Here is a 19,593-nt window from a genome sequence, read left to right as displayed (position 1 = left end):
GATAGTGATTTCTTATGCTCTGGTGCAAATCAGGAAAAAAGCCCCAAATGCCTATTTTTAAGATATGTTAAGCAGCTTCAGCTGACAGTGAATAAAATTTAAAATACGAATTGTTTTTTGAAAATTAGCACCTCGGTGAGCGCTTAATTCTGCTTAACAGATCCTGCCTCACGTTCAGGGTAGCACCAGTGTGTCCTGACCTTGGCGTGATTTATCCCTGGCATTGGTACAGCGCTGAAGACAAATTCCAGCTGGGGTGTCTGCATGGATGCTCTGCACTCTGCAGTTGTACGCCCTGATACAGGATGCCGAAAGCCCATCGATGCTCGCTCATCCTTGTTGGGGCTGTGCAGCTGCTTGGCAAGAGGTGTTGAGCCTTGGCCATTAGGGCTAGAGCCAGCCTGATGGAGCCGGAGAGTGATTTAAAATAAACAACTGAGAGGAGAAAATTGGGAGGGTTTGGAGCAGTAGAGTCCACCGTTCCTCATCCCCAGTATATTTCACTTTTAATTCTGTATGGACAACTCTCCTTGCTGTGTGTCTTTGGGCTCCCAATGGTATAGGAATAATGTTTTGGTGCATCTTGGGACCATCTATTTCTTGTTCTGTGGTTTCTTTACATTTTAGTAAACCTCTTCCCTTTCATTACAGGAGACTTGACATAAAAATAATATTTTCAATATGCTGTTTTTATTTATCTACGTTCTGTCATGATATACTTTGATGTAAGTTTTTAATTTTGCTTCAGCTTTCAGCTGTTGGAGCAGTTACTGCTCAAGGTCAGCCATGGGGTTAGCCACAGTAGCACAAAACAATTTCCTGCTCTCACAGCCCAGGTAGCATTTGGATGTGGATTGAATTTTACCACATTTTCCAGTAGCCAGACACAATTATTTCTAATGAGCTTTAAACTGCATCTCAAACACGTATGTCAAAACTCAGTGTGGTGATCCGTTCAGTGCTAGCAACTTAGTAAGGTAACAGTTCTATTTCAAATTGTTGGTTAAACCGATTCTTGTTGTATAATAGGTATTTTTAATCAGCAGCTTAGCTTAAAAGCAGCATGCTCACTCCTCTCAGTTACTGCTCATTTCACGATCGTTGTTCCACAATATATTGCTCTTCGTTACGGACTCAGATTTCATAACCTGTTTTTTTGGCAAACTTATCTTGGCTCTGCGCGTGCTTGTTGTGCTGATTGGAGAGATTTTCCACATGTTTTGTTGTTGTGGCAGCCTTAAAAAATTAGTTGTGAAGCTAGCTCTCATCTTTGATACATGTTTTACTTTTGTTTTTTTATGTATGGCCACTTCCTTATTCTGCCCTAGCATTTTAAATGCCTGGAAAGTATATATTCAAAACCATCTTTATTGGGCAGCGGTGAATAATAAAAAATCCAAAAGGGGAAAAGGCACAATATAAATTTTTCTCTATAAATACGATAAATTTTCACAACCTGTGTTTAAGCTCACCAAAGTCCGTTTTTTTTTTAACTTCCATCCAATTCACACACATTAAAACATGGTGTAGTTGTATTATTATAAATATTGCTTATTGGACTGAGATGTAGAACAGGCCCTGCTGCAATGAAGCTCAGCCATAAGGTAATGTCTGTAAATTTGTCTGATAGTTGTTGCTGTAGAAGCAATTAGGAAGGCAGGGAAAGGGAAGGTGCCTGTCCTGATGCGATCCTGCATGCAGGAGGGAGGCACGAATATGCTGTGCAGAGAGCATTGAGAATTTGGTGTAAGTTGGATTTTTTTATTTTATTTTTAACACTCAGTAGTGACACGAAAGCTGCCCTGGTTAGTCTCTACTGAGTTTTCATTTTGACAAGAACTATGAATTTTGAACATAATTTTTAAATTCTGCAGGCAAAAGATCATTATTACATTGATTTAATTTCTTTAAATTGTTCCTTTTAACAATAGAAGTGAATAAAAATGCATTTTGGTCCTCAACTACAAGGAATATAAATGTAAACAGATCCTTGGTGGCTGAGGAGCTGTTCTTGACCTGATTCCAAGTACCTCAGTAAATTAGTTTATGTTCAGTAGTATCTGTGGTGTGTGAAAATATTCCCCTGAAGCTCCTGCTAAATGTTACAACTAGATCATTTTTTTTAATCTAGTCAGGCATAGCACCATACTTCATATTTTTTTCAATAACTAATGCTAAAGTGCTAGTCTTTGTTCCAGCGCTCTATCCATTGAATCATAGGTTGATGGCTTGGGGCACTGGTAACAGGGACCACAAGGTCTTTCACCTCTGCTGCTGATTTGAAATCAGCTGTTCCTACTCCCAGGCCCTTTTAAAATGAGCCCACAAACGCAGAACAGTTCTCTGTGGGCACTATCCATTTGCAAAAAGCAGCTTTTTATCTTGCACTAATCCCAAATTCTTCCCTGGGTTTTCACTAGAGGGCTAGGCACTGATCTCCTCTTCTGCCGTCCCTGCCCAGGGTGAAGCAGGGTGAGGGCGCGGGGTTTGTGCCTTCCAATATTGAATGTGTTATAGTGATAAACAGATTTAAAGTTTTAATTATAGAGTCATTTTTTTCTGAAATAATAAAAATGATGGCAGATCTGCCCTAGCCTGTACCTGCTAGACTTTGCATTCCAGGCTAAGGTATTCCTAGTTTCTTTCCACCTCTTTCCTCAACGTTCTGTTTTTTCCATTGACTTCCAATTAATTTCCATAGTAAGTAGCTAATTGCTGCGTTGACAAGTCCTGAGCTGTTTCCATCTGTTGTTGCATATTTTACCGAGCACTTCAAGGAGCTAGGACCCCGTGGTGCCGCGCTGGGAGAGCTCAGCGAGGAGCTCAAAGGCGCTCCTTGCCGTGAGTCTAGGACTTCGCCTTGCCTGGTTTCTGAAGCCAGATACATATTTGTATTACTAAAGTAGAGCTTTTCAACTGAGGATTTAACAGTGGAAAAAAAACAAGTAAGGTTAAGTTATGAAACTTGTATCTTTTTGTCTTTTATTGTAAGAATTGCAAACTGTTTATACAGTGGCTTTCAAAAAAAAAGTGTGTGCTCCTTCCCATTTGATCTCACAGACAGAATTGAATTTTATTTTTCCCAGAATTTGGAATTCACTGATTTTTCTCATTTACTAGAGTAAGTCTTGTCAAAAAGATTAAGGCTAATTCAGATGAGGTGGCTGGGATGTCTGAAGTGGGGCACTGTAGGAGGCTAAAAGGAGTTTATCTTTTTTATTTTAGTTTTATTCAAATTTAGTCTCTAGATAATATGAAGTATTACAATAAACACTGTCCAGGTACAAGAGGAGATGATCTTTTTCTGATGTGCTCTACTTTTTAAGGAGTCTTTTGGATAGAGGTCATTTTTAAGGTAACAGATTTAACCCCATTTGGAATGATTTTCCCTCCAGTAAGAGTCACTGGAATGGCAGCCTCTTCACACTGTATTCATAACTTTACTATTTGGTATAATAGAGGTACTTATATGACTATTTACAGTATCATTTACAGTATCATCAAAATTCTTTATTTTCATTCATAAAAACTAAAACTTTTTGTATCAAGGGAGCTCAAGTTTGGTTGTAAATGAGCATCTCTCCTAGCTGACTATTTGATTCTTCTCCAGCCTTCCGTAGTTCTAGTGATGCCGTTCCCACTTCTTGTGGGCCTCAGTTATTACCTCTAAGGTATTCCTTGATTGGATTCCCAGTCTTTTTATTGTACTAGTGTACTCTTCCTTTACAGTCTGCCAGATATTCTGCCTTGTGTTACATAAAAGTGATGAAGAACATTAATGTTTTAAACAGTAACTATGCTTCTCTTTATGATATTGCATTAAACTATATGAAATGGGTAATATTTTGATGTGTTCCACATTTAGAAACAAGGTTTTCCGTCTCGTTTATCAAAGCGTAAAATGTAAATTCTTTCTTGTTGGTAATCAGTGACAGTAAGAAAAAGAATAAAAGGCAGGGATATGATCTGCAGATGGGAACTTGCATGGGTGGAAAGGAGAGCTGTGTGGAGACTCAGTTTCATGTCAGGCCTTAATATGTATTAGACAACATTATGTCCTTGTGCTTTTATTAGTTTAAACATTAGTTCTGAATGGACACTAATGATAATTGCTAAGGTTGCCACACTACTATTTAGTAGCCAACCATGTAAGGGAAAAAACATGATTCACTGTTTCAGCGGTTATTCTGTGGCTTCTGTGAGGCTAGGATTCAATTCCCAAATTCACCACTGTGATTTCTAGGCGATCTCAGGCAAGATTTTTGGGGGTATGTTTGAATAGCTTATTATAGAAGCAAAATTTATTTGTCACAACTACCTCTCGCAGCTGGCAGTGTTTGGAGTTTTAAACAGTGAATGGTCCAATTTGCTTGTTGCTCCTTGAGCCAAGGTGTCATAATAGTCACAACAGCTAGGTTAGATACCAAAAGCAGGTGAGTTGAGCCTATGATCTGTAGACTCTTGTGCTTTTATTTGTAGGAATACTTTTAAAAATGCAAGTTTATGTGTCATTTTTGTCTAGTTGTAGTTAAGAAGCATGAGCTACTGCTGAGTTATAACAGAGTGTAAGAGCAGGCACTTGGTTTCAGTGCAAGCCAGGCTTGCCAAGGGCAAGATCAGTTGGGGTTGACCTAATAAGGCTGCCTCATAGTGGAACTTAAGTGCTTAATCTTTGCTGTGTTCGTTTCTGCTATGTTAGCTCACTTTCATTAATTGCTTCAGGTTATAAAAACACGTTTTAGTCATGAAGACAAACTAACTCTGGGGTGTTGTGAAGATGAGTGTTAAATTATTACAAGATACTTAGAAAACTTGGTCATGAGAACTTATGAATAGTTAGATTGGTATGGAGGACTGCGGATCCACGTGTTGGATCCAAAAGTCACTATTGCCTGTTAATAGCTACAGCAAATATTTACAGTTAGCTGCAGTTTTTGCATTATAAACATAGAGCTTAATTAAAGTCATTCCCACCTGTGACTGGTAAAATAAAGGCTTTTGTAATGGTCATATTTGTTTTCTGAGGGATATATTAAGTGTGTGTATACATCAGCAACCATCCCAAGAGACCTTCATGGTAATGGATCAAAACTAGGCTATGCTACAGCATGCGAAACTATAAAACCATGTGTTGCAACTCTGTTCAGATTAAGGAATTCATGCTAATAGACCCAGTCATGGGTGTAAGTCAGTAATGGGAATTCTATAGCTTATATTTTTATTTTTGCATTCTAATTCTTTGGTTGCTTTTAAGCTCTAGTCATGCCTGCTTAACCAATCTTTTTACATCAATTGCAGAAACAAATTTTCTTGCAAACATTAATGAAAATACAGACAAATAAAAAATTAGTTTAGATAGTGCCATGTAGATTTTCAGCTGCTTATATAAGTTTCTTTCTTTCTTTCTTTTCTTTCTTTTTATGAAAACAGGTAATCAGATCCTCTCTCTTGGGACTTTGTCAAAAGATCAGGTTTATCCGTTGAAACTCAAGGGCATTTCCATCTGTTACTCTGCACTCAAATCTGCCTTATGTGGAAATTATGTCAGCTTTGGCGTCTTCAAGTTGTACGGGGACAACCACTTTGACAATGTACTTCAGGCCTTTGTCAAAATGCTGCTTTCAGTATCCCACAGTGACTTGCTAGTAAGCAATTACTCATCTTGGGAGTCTTTACGTGAAATATGAAATAACACCACCACAGGCTTTGTATTGTTATAATGAGACAGAGGGATCTAGAACAGCTCAAATGCAGCTTTCAGTCCAATTACTTGAGTTTATTTATATAGTGACATCTCAAATGCAGGTATGCTTGAACTGCATATGAGACAGCAGCGTTTCCAGAATTTTCAGGAGCTTGTCTTGAAAAAGGGAAAAGCCAAATTCTGACCCTTTCTGTATTTGTACGCCTATTTAAATTCCCTGGGCGCACTGTAAAACATCTGCACAGATTCAGCCGCTCTGCAATTAGTTTCAATCTGTGAATCGTAACTGTGTATTTTCTACACCACGCTCCCACTCTTCCGTGGGAAGACAGCAAATCTTGTGCACTCTCAGCCTTAATTTGAACTGCGATGCTTTCTTGATGCCGTTTTTGTTCAGAATTGCCATTTTCTCGCAGTAAGGGACAAGCTAGATGGTTAGAGATGCTTAACACCCAGATCTGTGCCTGCCACCAAAAAGACGGTCCTTAGAACTGGATAAGTTGCTCTCAGACCAAAATTAGTGTATTGGCTGTACAGTAAAATATACACGTTTGGCACCTTCCTAGCAATTCCAAAAATAAATGCCTTAAATAATGGTCGTTAAGAGCAAGACGCTGATTGTGCCAGTGGGTTCAGGCAGGTGCCTGGCCTGCATGGAGCGTGTTGGAAGTCAGTGAGCTGAAGTACAGAAGTGTATCTCGGAGATGCTTTGGGGAAATCTGTGATAAATCTCAAAAAGGTTTCCTGCCGAGCTTCCTACCGGCTGCCATCCTGTCAAACTGACGCCCTGAACACCGTGCTATGCCGCTTTTGCTAGACTGATAGCTGTGCAGCAGGTGAAAGCATGATACCGTTACGGTATTACAAAGGGTTTATTTTAGACTAATAGTGAGCTTATATTCGCTGATAAATTTGAAAAGTAGAAATATACCATAAAACAGAAAATATCGTGTCTATAGAAAGGTCCTGATTTAATGGCTAAATTAGAATTGATCACATGATAAAATATGTAAAATAATTTTTCTATCAGCTGTTAATGTTGTTAATACCCATATTTACTATCAACGTATACTTTCTTTTTCAGCAATATCGAAAACTAAGCCAGGCCTACTACCCACTTTTGGAATGTCTGACCCAAGATCATATGAGTTTCATTACCAGTCTAGAACCCCATGTCCTAATCTATATTCTTACCTCAATATCTGAAGGACTAACTGCACTAGGTAAGAATTACTTAAACTCAGATAAAGAAAGAATTCAAGGAATTAGGTACTTAGATTTATTTGTACCTCCAGAATTTAATGGAGAGATTTTCAGCGAAGCTCAAGCAGAAGTAAAATGTGTTAGTATGCATACGGGAGTCTGCGGGGTTTTGTTTTTATTTGATCAGCATAGCTGTTGTGTTTATATAGTGCTTATTCTGCACAGGTATGGTATGATTTGAGAAATTTAAAGATATCTCTATCCATAGAAAAGAGAAAGAAACTTGATTTTTTTAATTATTCAGTACTTCCAGAACATAATTCCACTTTAGAGTGGAATCGGTGCAACAGAAGCATACTTTGAATGACGATAAAAATGTAGCAGCCTGATTGCAGGTCATTTAATTCCTTTGCACTGTTTAATGTACTATTTTTACCAGATTACTGTCTTAAAATTTTATTTGGGAAGGGGATAGTTAAAATTCATTTGGGATATGGAGAAGGAGACAGGGCATTTGAGGGAAGAAAAAATAAATGAGTTACATTTTGATCACGTAAGAACACCATGCATTTATAAATTTTTTGACTGAGAAGCTGCCTAAAACCTTACCGTAGTCTTCACTGATTAGAGTGGTGTATTAAGAGAAAAATGGGGATGTCTTACAGTTGTGTGTATAGATGTTTCTCTGTAATAGCTAGTGTTTCTCATTACCGCCAAGTGTCAGTCAAGCCCCATAGGAATGCATGAATGCACCGAGACTCACAAAGCATTTGCTATGTTAAACACATTCAGCAGTTTCTGCTGCAAGAGGGAAACCATTCTTAGAGAGAAAATGGGAAGTGAATAGCTAAGCAACAGTAGTAAAGAAGTATTCAGGCCATTTTATTATATAATGCTGAAATCCATCTTCCCCCAAATATTTTGAGTGCTTTGTCATATATAATGATGGTACAGCAATTTCTGCCTGTAGGATGGTCCTGCTGTGAGTCTGCCTGTTTATTGTTTGCAAATGAATATATTGCACTGAAGGTTGGCTTGATTGACAGCTACCAGTTTAGCAAGCTGTGTTCATCATCTCTGTTATTATTCCACATTACATCTCTTCCATTTGAGATACTGGCTATATTCATTTTAATAATTCACTAACATGCCAACTTTACTTTAACAATCTCTTTGAAACCCAATTTGAATTCATGCAAAAGACAGAGAAGAAAATGTAAAAGCTATATACGCTTCAGCATTCGCATGGTGTGTTTTTTACCCTCAAAAAGTGTTTCTCTTCTAACTCAAGGAGGTGGGGGGAGGGTAAGAAAAGTGTGTATTTCAAATTGTAGTTTAAAACTTTTGCATTTTAGGTGTTTGGGAGTTTCAGCATGAAGAATTATTACTTTTTAGGAATGTAGATGTTTTCTTAGAAACGTCAGTTGATTTGAACTCCTGATATCCTTCTGGTAAAAGTATCAACAGAAATTTTAACAGCTCATTTTTTTTCATGTTCCCTAAACCCACAGACTTTCTTAGCCAATGGACTCCTTCAATTCATCTTTGCTTAATATACTTACATCACCTAAAACAAATACAAATGTAGGAGACTAAAACAGAGCATTTAAGATTTTTTTTAACTTTGCCTAGCTTCACTGAAGGTTTGATACACGATATCCATGTAAGCCATTAAATTCATCTTTTGTGTTCAAGAAGTTTTATTTGTGTAGTGAAGTGAATAGTTTTCCACACTCTTACAATGACTTGTCCAGATGAATTACTCGTCGAGTTTGTAGCTCTTAATATAGATTTTATCATCGTCCTGGGAGTTAGTTACCTGTCACTGCATTTTCTTAAGATTTATGCTTCTAAAACTTTGATTCCTTTGAAAATCTTGGTATCCGGGGCATTTCCAACTGTTAGGGAAATAAAAATGTATTTGTTATGAGTTAATTTGTCACATACATCCTTTTGCCCTTGGTAAGTGGGCAAGTGTAACCCAGTGTAGCTTTTTTCAATGAATTGTATCAATGCCACAAAAAACCATCTCCTCCTAATGGTAGGGTCAGGGCTATAAGCCATCTGAGGGGCAATTGTGTTTTAAACTGATTAGAACATAGAAGTCGTTTTCAGAAATGCTTATGAAATAGCTAGCTTTTTATTTTAGAAATTAAATACCAAGAGATCACTTCTGTTTCATGGAGAAAGGTATCCGACTTTCCCTATGCCCTTTACATATGTGAAACCTTTGAGGCTCTCATTGTAATCAGCTATGGGATAAACATTCCCCAAATCCTTATTTCTAAGGAATGTGCATTCTGTTTCTGAATAAATACCTTGCTTGATTCCACATTTATAAATCCTGTGGAATAATATGTATTTCTTAGGAAGCCCCCAGCTGTAAATCAGCTATAATGGAAGTCCTCCTCTAAGCTTTTCTTGTGAAGATAAACACTCCAGTAGTTCTCCTCTAAAGTGTTTACCTGGCTTTTTCACAGCTGACTCAGTGGATCAGAGCCTTTTAATGTAGTCTGCCTGGCATGTTGTCACTAATCTCTGTGAAGCTTTTCTAATTCTCATATGATTAATAGTATAGTATGCTATTCACTGAGGAAAAAGTAAAACATTTTTTCTGTCTCGCTGCCTAATTTAGATGTTAAATTGCTAAATCCATTTACTTTCCAGGTTTAGTCTCAAAGGCAAATAATACTGGTATTGAACTGTAAGAAATTGATGGACAGGGAAAATGCCACTTAACTCTCTCTCCTTATCTTTATGTGAAAAACAGCACAAAATCTTTTAATTTGCAGCGATTCAGTAATGTCGTCAAACTGTTCAGAACCAGTTCCCCTTCAGCATGCTGTTCTCATATTGCTAAGACCAAAAAGCATCCTCAAGGTGTTTGGTTTTTTGTTGACTTTTTTTTGATAACATAACCCATTCCAACATACATACCCAATGTTCGGTTACTTGAGCTAATGGCTGATTGGGATTACCTATGCAAGGCAAAAACACGCAGATAATTAAAAAGTGCATGTTAATTCAGCCCTAAAAACGTAAAATGAATGTGTACTGGAGAAGAAGAAAACAAAAAGGGCCAGTCGGTGGTGGTGATGACCAGTGCCCAGAGTCGTCAGCCTCGTCCCCTCCCCACTGCCAGCACCTACCTAGCCAGCAGGTATAGTCCGTAGAGCCCAGTTTTGTAAGAACAAAGTTGTACTGAACTATTACTGGAGCCACGCTGGCACACGTGGAGCTAGTTTTGGCATCTTCTGTAACCACAGCCTGCTTGCTTAAAAACCCCTTAAATTAGTTCACAGATAATAAGAGCTGACTGGAAGTGAGAAACCTGGTTTGACTGCATTTTTTCCTGATTATCGAAGCTTTCATCTCGGTGTCTTTGTTACTCTGTCTCTATTCTGTCTTTTCCATCCATTTCTTATCTCTATAGCCCAGAATTGGTAGCTCCTTGTTTCACTTGCTTGTTGTATTTATTTGGTTGGCTGGCTTGTCTCATTAAGATTTAGTGAGAAGCTATTCTGCTCCACATGCAAGGTTCCACATGCCCAGAAGAGTCGTTCAAGGGAGTTTGCTTGATGCTCCCTGTCTGTTATATCCTTGCAATCAAAAGGAAAAATGAGCATAGAGAAGCATATTTGATATATAGTTATGGGCAAATTTAAGTAGCTCTTAACACTCATATCAGATTCTCATGAGCAAATGATAGCATAGACCTGTCTGCTGTCCTGCTAAAATCACTTACTGTCGAATGTAAAATATCTACTTGTACAGTATCAGCATGTTTAGAACTACTGCTGTTTTGTAAACTGATGATAGTGATTTACTTTGTATTATTCAATTTAAAAAGAAATAGAGTTAAGCACTGGTTTAGAAATACAGCAGAGCCCTCCTATGAAATATGTATTTTCAAATATCTCACTTGTTGTTATTGATGGTGATTCAATTCCACCATGAATTGCATTTCTAGTTTATATGCAGGACTTTCTTAGTTGAGAACACAATGAGCGCCAGATTCTGCCGTCTGCTCTGGCGAGACTTGTAACTTTGAACTCAGCCTGGTGCAGGCAACGTTTTCTAAGATCCTGCTCTGCTGAATTCAATCTTGGGAAGTCCATTGGTCCAGTGGAGACAGGGTCAAGACATCCCAGCTCACTTCCGTGAGCTGTTAGATCACTTCAACCCCCTGCTGTAAGTCATCCGGATGCTTTGGAGAATCACGTCTTAGGAGTCCATTTGTAGCTGGCTTGCCTGTAAATGCTTTCTCAGGATTTATTTCAAAATGCTTGTAGAAAAATACAATTAGTTTTTAGGTGGCAAAGAGTTAATGGTGTCAGCGTAGAGCTTAAGGAGTTAAACAGACACAGATCAAAATACTTCAGTGTCTGGAGGGATGTGTTTAAATGAACACTGCGAGGTTGGCAGGCCTCCAAATTAGCATAGTTTAAAGAATTCAAGGTACATTTAATTGGATCCTTCTAATCCCTTTTCCCTCAAAATGAGCATTTTAACAGTTTAATTCCTTTTGCAACCCCCACACATCTCTTACTCCAGTGGCCCATCTAAAATAAATACTGTGAACTATAAAGGGCCTGGAGAAGTTCTAGCTGAAGTCAGTGGGAGCAGGATAGAGTCCTAAATGCTCCTCTCATTTGGATATGATGTTTGCAATTGCAGAGAATCTCAGTTATGGCTAAACCGTGCACTCAGCAAAGCAAAGAGGTGAATGTATACACAGAGCTTCAGCTGGTGTTGGTACCATGAGGAACCAGCAGTTCTTTGAAAAAGTGTCTCTAACCAAAACTACAAAACCGGACCTGAGAGAGATCACAGTTGCAAATGTTAAAGTTGCAGCCGCTGTTCATGGGTCCAAGAAGTCTCTCAGGTGTCAGGCCAGAAGGAAACAGCAGCTGGTAAGGGGGAAGGGCTGCACTACTGTTTTCAAGAGGAAGAGGAAAGGAGAGTGCATGAGCAACAAGGACCAAAACACTATTATCCTCATCATGCTGATGCATATAAGTGAACAGAATCCTCTTTCACAGCAGCGGCACAGCAGGCAACGCCTAGCAACAAAATAACTTACATAAATCAGGCAGACACATTTACTCTGCAAATAGGTTTAAGCTTTTAATCTCCCTTACTTATAGAAACAGTAAGTAAAGATATGAAGTGCCTTTTGCTTCTGCTTTCCTACAGTATCCTTTGCTGTCATTAATTTCTGTTTCGAGGCCGTTTATGAAATATTAGCCAGTGACCATTGTTATGTTGCCAGCCGTACTTAATATATTTTAACCTACTTGAATTATTAGCTGTTAAATAGAGCAACCACTGCCCATTCTGTGATCACCTTTTTATTACCTTTCACGGCCTTGGTTCATCGTTTGCTGTCTGACATACTGATTGTAAGCTACATGGGGCAGGGAAGCGTTATGCAATACTACTTGATAGAAACCTCGACAACAACTCTTCTGATTTAACCTTGACTCTTCGGTAGGGAGATTAAAACAGAATGTTAGTTTTCAGGCATCTGGAGTCTTCGGAATGTGAAACTGAATACCAGAAAAATCGCACTGTGCCCTCTTCAATATGCAAGGAGTGGCTGCGTTCATATGGGATCCCACAAAAATTCGTAGGACTTTTAGCACATGGAGGTACCCAGGCCCTCATAAAGTGAAGGATTGATACCGCTGTGTGTAAAAGTGATCTTCAGAGCTGGCCACTTCATACATCAGAAATAGTCGTGTTGAAGTATCAGTTAGACTAAGGTCAGAAAGATTACTAAAGTTAAGCTGAGTACTACAAAATATCATTATTAATTTTTCTTTTATGGAAACAATTTCAAAACTTCTTTCTTTTTAATGCAGATACAATTGTCTCCTCCAGTTGTTGCGCTAGTTTGGACTACATTGTTACCTACCTCTTCAAGCACATAGCTAAAGAAGGCAAGAAGACTCTAAGATGTAGAGCCATGTCACAGGATGGACAAAGATTGCTTCATTTCATGCAGCAGAACCCGGAAGTATTACAGCAGGTGAATCATGAAATTTCTGATTTTTTCTGATTTTCTGATAGTATTTAACACCAGGGTAACATTGGCCCTTTAGTAACAGAATTAACCTCCATAAGCTGGTATGCAACGCTGACCGGCTTCAGCTGTGTTCTCATGACAACTAAAGATGAAAGATATTTTCTGTCATGCTGAAAAGCATGGATACTGTACTTTGCTGTATGTTCCCATCTTCAAACTTCTTATTTATGTTTCATTTTTGTTCATAAAATAAGGTATGCGAAATCACCAATACATTTCTGTAGAAAAATGGTAGAGAAAACTCTCTAAAATATTTTAGGAGGAAGAAGATGAATTTATGGCATTGAACCACACATTTCGGTAGTTAGATGTGTAAGTTGAATGGCTGTTTGCTATTGAGTTTGAATATTTTATTTTGCAGTAGGTGACTCATAGCTGGATTTTTCAGCTAAAGGTAAATACAATAGAAACTAAATTTGGTGCTTCTGAAAAGGAAGTGGTTGCTGCAGTGCTCAGGAAAGATTTACCCTTCCCAGCTCATTCATGTTTATTTTAGCCCAAGTGCATTATGGTGAGATCAAGGTGTTAATAGTTATGTATCTCCGAATTTACTTTATGCCACCTTCCGTTAAAATTCCACTAAGCTATTTAAACATGCCTATGTGCAAGAATCCCTGGATTCCTGGTACAGTTCCAAAGACACCATTTCAGGAGACATGTTTCACAAGTCTGGAGGCTTTAATGAAAACAGAACTTGTTATCAAAATGCAGATGGCTATTGTGGTTATCTTTGTGTCTTTCTAATAGGCATGCTGTCATTCGGAGAAAAACTGACGTACAGTTAGTCGTCACACGGTTATTATTGTCATTTGTTTGCTATTCTCACTGGAGGTGAAAAGTAACTAATGGTAACTAGTATATTCCTGACTGTATACAGCATATTGTGAGAATATCACTAATGTTTATTATTGACATCATTATCAGAATATTATGTGGTTTCCTTGTCAGAGTACTCATGTTTTACTTGTCTAATAGAGTTTTGCAAAAACTAGCAAAGAAGTCAGCCTTTAGTTATGTCAAATTATTCAGTATAGTAGCCTGTGTACAAGGATTTGAACGTAAAGGACAGAATAGCAACCTGGACTCTGGACTTTCTCGCATTTGCGGCATCCTTAATGTAATATTTTATCTGTTAATACGCAGTAATCTTTCAATTTACAACAGTGTATGACTAAGCGGTGATCTGTCTTTATTAACTTCATATTCTGTAGAATATATTATATTTATTTTGAATGCAGGCTTTCACATACTCTTTTAAATATTAATGGCTGGTCTCCAGTAGTCAGCATAAATATGATTTGCATTAGCACTAGTCATATCATATTGAGTGCCTCTGATGTCAACTACTCAGTGTACTAATATCTGACATCATCTCCCGAGGTCACTGACAACTTTGACCTTTATTCTCATGCACAGTTTCTGTAGTCTCAGAAGCTCTTTTGAATTGATTTGAAATTTTGACTCTTCCCTTTATGAGGCAGTAAAATTGATAATTATTCAGATGGGAACTGAGCACTGAGTGAAAAATCAATTCCACCCGCTCTCTGCTGCGTATAAAATTACTTCTGAGTCTGCTGGACTGAACGGATGGCCAAGGTAAAAGCAGCAGGCAGAAATCGTGGAGAGGATTAGCTGGACGAAACTAATAGCCTAAAGGGATGGCTTTTGAGATGAGGGAGTGGGCCGGTTGGGGGTTATTATCAGCAGTGATGGGACTCATTGATCATATGTTTACATCAGGTTTCCATTGGGTTATAAATCAGCCCTGAATGGAAACGCAACCCAAGGCCTCGTGCTTCACCGGAGGGACGAGGTATTAGATTATTCTCATTTTCACACTCGGATGAAAAGTGAGACATTGATTATTCATCGGCTGGCCATTAAACACTGTTTTTATAGATGATTTGACTATCATGGAAGCTAATGAACAAGGTTGCTGCTTCATAACCAGCGGTTTCAGTTTTCAAGACATCTGTGTCGGTTAAGTAATGCATAACCCTATTAAAAGGAATGGGTTACAAATTGCTTAACAGTGCTGAAAAACTAGACCCTAATGACTAATTGTGCTTTGAGTTTAGAGAGGTTTGTCAGCTCTTTAAACTAAACTGATGCAATGATAGCTGCAGTTATTTACTAGTCGGAACACTTTTTGCAGTTGGGTCTCGGAGGCGCAGCCCGGTAACGGCCGGGGCCCGCGGCCCGCGCGCAGCAGCCCCCGCAGGTCGCGCCTGAGCGGCGGCACCGCGCCGGCGTTCGGCCGCGCCATTTTTTCGCTTTTAAGCAGAAAGAAACGGCTCTCGGCGGTCTCGGGGCTCGGGATTTCTACTCCCGAAGCTGCTCCCGCGCGAGGGGCGGTGGCAAATGCGCCCGCTCCCTCGGCGGCGGCTCCGCCCGGCCGGGGGCAGGGCAGGGGCAGGGGCAGGGCAGGGGCTGGGGAAGGTCCCGCGCCGCCGTCGGCGCCTCGGGAGGAAGCGGCCCGCGTCGCCGCGCAGCGCCAATCCGGCGGTAGGTGCTCATTTAGCCGCGCCTTGGCGGGGAAAATCCCTCTGGGATAGGCGCTCGAGTCGGCGCGCCTGGAGGGAGAACGGCGGGGTGGGGGGGGTTGCGCTGCCCCGCAGCGGCGGCGCCCCCTGCCGGCGGACGGCGGCGGCGCCCCGCGGGGGTCCCCGGGGGCCAGCGCGGGGGGGCGCGGCGCGGCGCGGCCCCCTCTGCAGCTCGCGCCGCCCCTGAGGCGACGGGAGCGCCGGTGCCGCCGCCCTCTCCGCCCGCGGCTGGGCCCCCGGCGCTCCCGCCGAGCACGGCGGAGCGGGGGCCTCTGTGGGCAGCCCCTGGGCGACGCGCCTCCTCCGCGGGCAGCTGGGCGCTCGCCCGGTGTTAGACGAGGCGGGTCAGCGCCGGGCGCGGCTCGGTCAGCGCGTGTGTATCCCCGGCTGAGGCTCCGGGGCGGAGCGGCGGTATTAGAGCCCGTTAGTTCGTGTTTCGTTTGCCTAGGTATGTCCCATGGTAGCTTCGGTTTTGAGTGGTAAATGTGACTGCACAGAACAGGAGCTATAGAAAACGTGGAAGCAAAACGACTTTATGATATTTAGGTTTAAGTTACGGCATCCTTTTACAGCCTAGCTGTGGCTGTTGGCTTTGGCCCTGCTCCTCTCGGTGCCGCAGGCTTTGTTCTGCTGGGCGAGCTCCTTAGCCGGAGCTTCATCTGCAAACAAGCGCTTCAGGAAGATGTCTTGCAGCTAAACTCAATTAACTTGCGTAAAGTAATTTCAGATATACGGTTAGAAAGCACTATTAAATTTATTAAATTCAACTATTGCTGTTACGTTACGTTGTATTAGAAGAATTTTAATAATTTTAAAAGGCTTCTACCTTCATGCGCTCTTATTTCAGGAGTGACGTTTTGATGTCGGGTAAAACAGGTGAAGCCCGTGTTTGCTCCGCTGTATAAATGGAAAGGGAGATTTTTTTGCTTTTAAGAGCTGCCTTTATCTTTTGTTATGCTCATCTACTAGAATTGTACAGATCAGGTTGTTGGTCCCATTTTGGAACGATAAAGCACTATTTGTGCTAGTTCTTTCCCAAAATCAATCCGTTTTGTAGCAGCTTTCACCTGCGGTTCTGACACATGTTCCTAGCAGCCACGCACGATGGGGAAAGACCCCGGTTGCCTACCCACCGTGGAAAGAAGTCCACGCTCAACGCAGGAGGGGATAATTGTTTGGTTGGCTGGTTCGATAGAAATAGCATTTCAGTGACAGTTCAGCGATCCCCTTCTCTTGCTGGGCTGTTCTCGGAGAGGTGCATTATGTATAGGGGTGGCGAATGAGGAAGGTTATTGCATGGTGATTACATTCTGCGTATCATTTTCAGGAAAACCGTGTGGATAATGATACTGACTTTTTTTTTCCCCCATAAGTTTGAACGTTGCGCACATGTTCAGCCGAGGTCTGCACAGTGGCTGTGCCAAGAAACAGTGTGGGGCCAAAGCAGTCTCTTTGACTTGCTGGTGCCTGCGAGGTTGCGCGTGCCGTTTGGCCTGCCCGGAGGTGGGGAGGCACGGCAGGCCGCCTCGGCGTGGCCAGCAGCAGACCGGCAGGCGCCTGCCTCCTGGCCCGGCCGCCGGAGCGGCTGGCTGCTGGCAGGTAGGCGCCGCTCCTCAGCCCAGGTGGGCCCGCAGCGGGGTGCAGTCCCAGGAGAAACCGCGCCAGGGCTGCGTGGCTGTGGAGCAAGGCTGCGTCCGCGCCGAGCCCTTCCGAGGGATCGGCCTTTCTGGGGGCAATCGTCAGGCGTGCTGCAGCGGGGAGAAACCGGCAGGGCCAGTGGGAAGAGCTGGCATTTATTGTGGTAGGGGATATGGTGGAGTACTGCAGTACTGGAGAGGGATCCCTGAGAAAGGTGGGAGTGTTGCAGTAGGCAGCGGTGAGGTACGTGGGTGAGCAAAGAGATGGAGAGCTTCAGGGAAGTGGGTATGTGCGGCAGTGCTGAAAAAGGGAGCAGGGACGGGGTGGGCAGTACTGCAGTAGCAGGAGGATGTGTGCCTTAATGTTCGTAGCTAAAATCATTAACAGCATGCTCGTTTGAGCTGAGCACTCGTGACTTAGAGCTTAACGGGGTGACTAAGATGCGCTAAATGAGGCAGCACAGCAACACTGCATAGTAGATGTATAACAGAAAATAAAGATGCCAGTTGCAATGAAAAAACAAGTGGTATTACTAACATAAAAATGTATTATAAATTGCCACTTTCCTTTTTTCCCTTTTATGTAGTAAAATCAGCAACGTTTTGTTTTTCAGATAAACCTCAGTGTCATATACAGCTAGTGTGGAGCTATGCACAGTAATTGACATAAAAACAACAAGAGGAGATGTGTTTATAATGCGTGCTTTTTGGTCCACACAGAGTGATATGTGCAGAAGCAGTAGCATACAAGCACATCATGAAAAAAAATCCGAATTGTACTGATAGAGCTCAGTTGTGCAAGGTGTTGAGTACCTGAGCACCCTGAGCCACACATATGAGCGTATTAATATTAAGAGCAGTTCAAAGCCACAGGTGAGATGGTTCCTCTGCTGAAAATTAAGTGTGTGTTTAAATGCTCTGCTGAATCAGGGCCAGAGCGCTCAGCTTTTGCAGGCTTGAGCCTTGAAAGGTTTGGTACAGCAGTGAGAGAGATTTTCACTGGGACATCTGTTTTCAACCTCTTAGCACAATTTAAAAATGTTATCCAGTGCTATCATAACTTTCTTTATTAATTGAAAGGGATGGAAATACACCAGATGTAGCCCAAGCCAGCAGAGACTTGGGTGGCTAAGCAACAGAATAGGCAGCATATTGAGTGAGCCAAAACTCAGTCTCACAGTCATTTATTTTAACCAGTGACAATACGTTTAGACTCTAGTGTTTCGATATGATTGATGGTTTAATATCATATATAATTTTTTTAATGAAGGGAACCCATTTAAATACGTTAACATTTGCACTAGTAGTCTCCCATGTACATAACTACATTTAATCATTACTCTGATTGGTTTTGTGGTTGTGTAATTTGTATCAGCAAAATAACTATGTCAAAACCATCTTATCTTAATGAAAAATATGGTTACTTTTCTTTCATACACACTACTTACTGCGTATGGATAAAGGCAGCAGCAACCTAAGTCTCAAGTATGTTGCTAAACATACAGCTATCGTTACATAAGTGTTGTCAATTAAGAAATCAAAAAATATTAATGAGCTTAGTGTCTTTTCTGATGCTGCTTTGTTTAAAGCCGTGTTGTGGTTCGTTGTCATGTGAATCAAGTAATTGGATTTTAAGACTTTTAGTGTTAAGATACATCATCATTAGTGATGTATCCGAAGATTTCATGCTCTTAATAATGGCGCTAAATCAAATTGGGAATCTCCTCTTAATCATCGAAGCCGTGATGTAGTTTATGCAAGCGGTTCCTGGGCTGGGAGAAGTTGCGCTCCACGGAGTAACAAGTATTGTCCAGAATTCGCGTACGGAACAAAAAGCTGCAATTCGGCTCGCAGCACAAACTGCTAGGGGTGTCAGTGTTGGATGTGCACCCTCGGGCTAGGCAGCTGGTGTATGTATGCTTTTGTTTATCAGTTACTGGTTTATGTAGCCTTTAGGCCAGCACATGAAACAATCCTTCCTACAGGGTCAGCTGCTGGTCAGAAGCAAAGTAAGAAAAGACTTTGCGTTAAAACGCGTCAGCCATAATTTTAGTGCAGCTGGCACCTGCTACTGGTGCACAGCGGGAGGGTTAGAGGTCAAAGAGGCAGTTGTTCTAAACTCAGTGATGGCTTAAAGGGACTTGTAGATTAATCTGCTTTATTAACTTCTGTATATTAGATAACTATTGCAGTGAATGACAGTCCGTCTTTCTGAATAAGTCCCTTCACCTCTTTCTCTTTTAAATTGGCTTTTGAGTAATGAATATTAAATAGAATGCATTTCAGGGTAATTAAATGAAAGCATTAGGGTGATGTTGTTTTACAATCATATCTATAAGTTTCTTGTATGTTTATCTTGTATTATTACTGTTCGTCGCTTTTTGCTAGCAGAACAAAAAGCATAAATGTTTCAATTAA

The 19,593-nt window shown here is 41.0% G+C and overlaps 1 protein-coding gene across 1 annotated transcript in view; it reads left to right on the top strand.

Annotated features, from left to right (window-relative positions):
- Positions 1-19,593, top strand: part of RANBP17 (RAN binding protein 17) — a 169,391-nt gene that overhangs the window by 131,063 nt on the left and 18,735 nt on the right. The window contains exons 23-25 of the mRNA XM_064520825.1: positions 5,431-5,645; positions 6,789-6,927; positions 12,772-12,938. Of these exons, the coding sequence (XP_064376895.1) occupies positions 5,431-5,645; positions 6,789-6,927; positions 12,772-12,938 (521 nt within the window). The remainder of the gene's footprint in view (positions 1-5,430; positions 5,646-6,788; positions 6,928-12,771; positions 12,939-19,593) is intronic.

This window comes from Dromaius novaehollandiae, chromosome 15 (assembly GCF_036370855.1).
Source record: "Dromaius novaehollandiae isolate bDroNov1 chromosome 15, bDroNov1.hap1, whole genome shotgun sequence".
Classification (NCBI taxonomy): Eukaryota; Metazoa; Chordata; class Aves; order Casuariiformes; family Dromaiidae; genus Dromaius; species Dromaius novaehollandiae.
The sequence above is the reverse complement of the archived record's forward strand: the minus strand, read 5'-3'. Positions and strand labels throughout refer to the sequence as shown.